We start from the raw sequence: 5,366 nt of genomic DNA, 5'->3' as shown, positions 1-5,366 counted from the left end.
AAATATTTTTGAAATATAAACCATGTTACAATGATATTGAAAGATCATATTTCGATGTATATTCTATAATAAATTATTACTTTTTAATCAAGTTTTATGAAACATTATGTTCTTTTTAAGAAAGGAGTCCATCTATATTTATATTTGGGCTTAGGAAAAGGCCCATTGATAGCCGAATCTACCTGTCCGAAATATTTCCATCTAATCGGCTCTATTCTTTTTGTTTCTTCAGCACTTTTTTGATCTCCTCTCTTCAAGATTCTGATCAGCAATCAATCGACAATCAAGCTCACAGTTTCAATTAATCTTCGAGGAACGTAAATATACACATCAGATGCTATAACAGTAAGTTGATTTCTCAATCCACGTAGTTATACAAATCTAAATTTCAACCAATTCATTGCGCAATTTCAATTTCAGATTCATTCATCCGCGAAAATCTACACTCTCTATGCGATCTCTACTTTGAATATCACATTAATCACAATTCACCTGATTAATGATCTCATGATGAATTCCGAAGATTAAACCGATCCGAACAGCTTCAGTTTTTCAACCGTCAATTTAATCATCGATATAAACCCTAGATCTAATCAAATTTAGGGTTAAAGTTATACAGACATGTCCTGTTTAGCTTTATCTCTCCAACCTACAAATGGATCCGATATCCTTCTCCAAACACGCGAGTGGTTCCCTCCGGCTCGAGCGCTGGTCGCCCTTTCAGCTTTCCGGCAAACGCGTCTTGCTTTTGCCACCGGAAAAAACCAGAATGCGGAGGACGGCGACACCTCTTTAGGAGACGACCCGCTGGCTGCCTCCAGTGGACAAGTCATCGTCGGTGTTGAGAGCCGCTACCGTGTCGTTTACAGGTTGGTGAATTCAATCTATGTGTTGGGGATCACGACAGTTGATGATGATTGCGTGAACAATGTGTTCGAATGCATTAGTATCGTGAACCAAGCAGTGAGTGTGATTGTTACTGCTTGTCGTGGAGTCGATGTTACACCTGAAAAACTTGGTAGAAAATACGCAGAGATCTACATGGCTTTGGATATTGTTCTAAGAGGTGTTAGCAACATCAGACTAGCTGCAATGCTTGCATCTTTACATGGAGATAGCATAGCCAAAATGGTTCATTCAGCTCAAAGCACAGAAAGCAAAATCAGAGGAGCAGATTCCTGGAACAACATTGAAGCTCATTCATCCGAACATGAATCAAGTGAGTTAGCCTTCTCATCTGCTACATTCGAACTCCCTCCCGAAACCCTAGAAGCCGGTGATGAGGTGGCAGCCACCCTAGCCCGAACAGAACAGGGCCCACCAATCGAACAACAAGAAGACTCTTCAAAACAAGAAGATGATCAAACAGAAAAAGATCCATTCGCAGCCAGTGACAATCTCAACAAACCAGTCGATCTTGTTGGTGGTTTCAAGAAAGATAAAGATCAAGCTTCCGACATGGCAATTGTTCTATCTGGACTCGAAGTCACCACACTACCACCAGCTGCAGCAACCGAGTCAACTCACATTGGTGTTGAAGGCTTTGAAGGCGATTATGGAGGCATAGAATTCAGCAAAGATGGGTCCACTTTACCTGAAGATTTCGAAGGTATAAACCAAGCTTGGGGTGGAGGTTTAGATGCATCCGAATTTGTCGATTCAAAGAAAGTACAAAAACACGAAGGTCTAGGTGGACTTGAACTATTAGAAACCTCCAACACCCCAATTACCAAAAACGCCCCTGAACCCGAACAACCTCTCGAAGAACTCCTAGTCAAAAAACCCGAAATGAAAGGCCCCGAAATGTACATTCGTGAAGAAATCAACGCAGAATTTCGCGAATCTTTACTTGCAAGATCCGGATTAATGGGTACTGTTTTCTTAAAAACTCTTCCTCCTAAATCTTCTGATAACAATAATAACAATCAAGAAACCGAATTTTCTTTCCGAGTTGAAAACACAAACGGGGTTAAACGCTTTGTGATGAATACTTCTTCTATAACCAGTTTAGGAAACCAAACATTCCATTTGAAAACCCCAAATTCAGATCAACCAATACCCATTTTAAAGTACAGTTTTTTACCCCGTTTTACCCCTCTACCTTTAAGAGTCCGATTAGTGAAACGCCATAGTGGGACATTATTGTCTGTAATGATTCAGTACGTGTCAAACCCTGATCTACCTTCCCCTTTGACCGATGTGACTTTTGTTCTTAAACTTCCGGTTGACCCGAGACTTTTAAAGGTGTCACCTAAAGCTGTGTTGAATAGGTCTGAAAGGGAGTTACAATGGCATGTTGATGAGATTCCATTGAAAGGGAATCCTGTGAGATTGAGGGCTAGGATGCCTGTTGATAGTAGTGGGGAAGATGGTGGGGAGGAGGTGGAGGTTGTTGGGTTTGTCAAGTTTTGTTATGAGGGAGTGAAGTCGCTGTCTGGGATCTCTTTGTTGAATGTTTCCGAGGGTAAAACGGACTTTTATGAGGTTGGGCATAGGTTTGAAAGTGGAGTTTATACTTGTAATTGAATGTTTGAATCTTTGTTTTGTGGTGTTATTGTTTGGTTTAGTTTTTTATTGTATGTGGTTTGAAGTGGATTTTTTTAGTATTCTTTGTATTGTAGAATTTGAATTGTTTGTTATGATCAAAGTTTTATCTTTCTTTAACCAACCCCTAGGTTGGCCCACACTGTAGCCCACACTGTTAAAATCTACAGGGTTGGCCCACATTGTAGTTTGCACTGTTAAAATTTACATTGGAATTAAAACTCTCATACAACTTCTGTTTGATAGTTGTACTTTTGACAGCTTTTTGCAAGTATAACATCGAGAACACCAATGTACTTTTATTTATTTGTATATTATAGCTTTGTTAGGTCATTTTATTTTATTTTACCTCATTGTAAATTCGAAAAATCGACAAGTTATTGCAATGGTTTCTAAAAGAAACCAAAGAATGGCAATGATGTAACATGGAAGTAGGATGTTGTAGTATTTAAATAAAGGAGAAAGTAGGATGTTGTAATCTAGCCATTACGCATATAAAGAAATTGGTGTGTAATTTTAGAAATTTAAAAATTAGTTATTATGTATTATGTGGTTATAAAATAGTATGTATTAAATGTTTGTTTTTTAATTTGATATCCTTCGTGTATTGTTTGGAGTTCAAAAAAGATCAAAAAATTATCATTTTTGTGTTCCCAGCCAACAATGGAGTTTGCTATAAGACTGGTGGGTGTGGGCTTGGCAACCTCGGTGCATACCGAGCCGACCCTCGGCTCGGCATTAAGGTTCATATATGTCGAGTATTGATGACCAATGGGAAGATGAGGATAGCTGGCAACAACTATTTCAATTTAATTTAATTTAATTTTTTTAAACCTCTTATAAATACTACAACTTCAATCCATTTTAACTTATAATATCAACTTCCAACTCAAATATACTCTTTCAAAATGTCTTCTTCCTCATCTTCATCAGATATGTTTGATGTCTTGTTTGAAACGACTATATAGGTTATTCAAGAGGCTGAACAGATGATCGAACGACTACAAGAAGAAAATGCTTAGAATGCATGTCGGAGTAAGAGTAGATACATAAAGATTTCGTGAGCCGGTTAATGATCGACTCATGCAAGATTACTTTGTGGATAATGCCAACTTTATAGGATATTATATTCGTTGTTGGTTCCGTATGCATAAATCTCTATTTTTTGCGTATAATCAACGATGTCACGTCAGCGTGTCTATTTTTTTCAACAACGTCGAGATGCTAGAGGTACAATTTGTTTTACTCCTATGCAAAAATGCACCGCCGCACTTCGTCAATTAGCGTATGCCATTTGCCCCGATGCACTAGAGGAGAACCTTAGGATGTCCGGACGTGTAGCACGAACTAGCCTTCACAAAGTTTGCAAGTATGTTATGAGATTATATGGTCCACGATATCTGCGCAAACCTACTTGTAGTGACATCCAACAATTATATGCTCATCATTCAAACATGCACGATTTCCTAGAATGTTAAGAAGCCTAGATTGCCTCCACTAGGCATGAGGTTGTTGTCCGAATGCCCATAAAGGGCAATACACCCGAGGCGATTATGGTTATCCAACCGTTATACTTGAAGTGGTGGCGTCACATGATATGTGGGTATGACATGTATTCTTTGGCTTAGCTGGCTCCCTTAATGACATCAATGTTCTTAACATATCTTTGTTACTTGACGACATGTACAACGCGACTGCACCATACTCCTGTTTTCAAGTAGCTGAAACATCGTATAGGAACGAGTATTATTTGGTGGATGGGATCTATCCAGAGCGTGCTTGTTTTGTGAATGCATTGTCTTGTCCAAATGATTGGAAAATGTTGAAGTTTAAGAGAACTCAAGAGGCGAGAAAGGATGTTGAACGAACATTTGGAGCTTTAAAAAAATGTTGCCATATTCTTAAATATCCCGCACCGTATATGGAGGAGAAGAAAATGAACGAAGTGGTGTATACTTGTATCATATTGTATAATATGATTCTCAAAGACGAATGCAATGCAATATGTGAGTATAACGAAAATGAAATCGTTCCACCGATACAAACTTTTGAGGTTGGAAGCGCGGAATACATGTCGAAGAGGGTACTAGCTATTGATGTTGAGACGCATCATGTTTTTCGTAAGGACTTAACGTAACATATTTGGAACGTCAACCACATCGATCTTAACACCGAACCGGTCGACGATTTGGAAGGTCAATTTTCCGATCAAGATGTTCTTTAGGTTTATCTAGGTTTTGTAATTTTAGTTTGTATGTTTTTAATTTTTAATTTTATTTTTTTGGTGTGTTTGTTGTTATTTTGAATTTCTATGTTTTTATTTTAAGTTTAATGAATTTTTAGTTTTTTAAAAATTGTTATGTTTGAAAGATTTATATTGTATACTAAAAAAAGGTAGCATGACAAGCAATGTTTTAAAAATCGGTTTTTTAGTTGAACCGGTATGGTGACTGGTTCACGGTTCAACCGATTTAACCAGTTTGACCGTCGGGTGAATCGGTTTCTATAGTTTTCATGTTTTTTTCTATTTTCCTACACATACATACATATATAAATTTTGAATTTGATACTTACAAGTTCAACCATTAAAAATACACATAAAAATACGTTGTAAATAAATTCAAATACATTAAAATAACACATAACCATAAGTTTTAGTGTTTCTATCAATTTATATACGTCAAAAAGAAAATAAAGTATAATATCGAAACGAAATATAGTTTTAGATGAATACAAACACATCAAAAAACTTTATAACATTTACCATATATTTTTATTTAGAAAAAACTACATAGATTTGAAAAAATCACCAAAGTTTATTA

The 5,366-nt window shown here is 36.9% G+C and overlaps 2 protein-coding genes across 2 annotated transcripts; both read left to right on the top strand.

The window, feature by feature from the left end:
* The first annotated feature begins 200 nt into the window (after positions 1-200).
* LOC144997546 (muniscin carboxy-terminal mu-like domain protein) lies at positions 201-2,664 on the top strand. Its single transcript, XM_078957444.1, has 2 exons — positions 201-345; positions 421-2,664. The coding sequence occupies exon 2, from the start codon at positions 622-624 to the stop codon at positions 2,524-2,526; it is 1,905 nt and encodes a 634-aa protein (XP_078813570.1). The 5' UTR covers positions 201-345; positions 421-621; the 3' UTR covers positions 2,527-2,664.
* Positions 2,665-4,225: 1,561 nt separating this feature from the next.
* On the top strand, positions 4,226-4,681 carry LOC145045974 (uncharacterized). The gene has a single exon (XM_078994261.1). It carries the CDS (start codon positions 4,226-4,228, stop codon positions 4,679-4,681), a length of 456 nt encoding a protein of 151 aa, XP_078850387.1.
* The last annotated feature ends 685 nt before the right edge of the window (positions 4,682-5,366 follow it).

Source organism: Lactuca saligna, chromosome 5 (genome assembly GCF_052625555.1).
Source record: "Lactuca saligna cultivar CGN05327 chromosome 5, ASM5262555v1, whole genome shotgun sequence".
Taxonomy (NCBI): Eukaryota; Viridiplantae; Streptophyta; class Magnoliopsida; order Asterales; family Asteraceae; genus Lactuca; species Lactuca saligna.
This window is presented reverse-complemented; position numbering and strand designations above follow the sequence as displayed.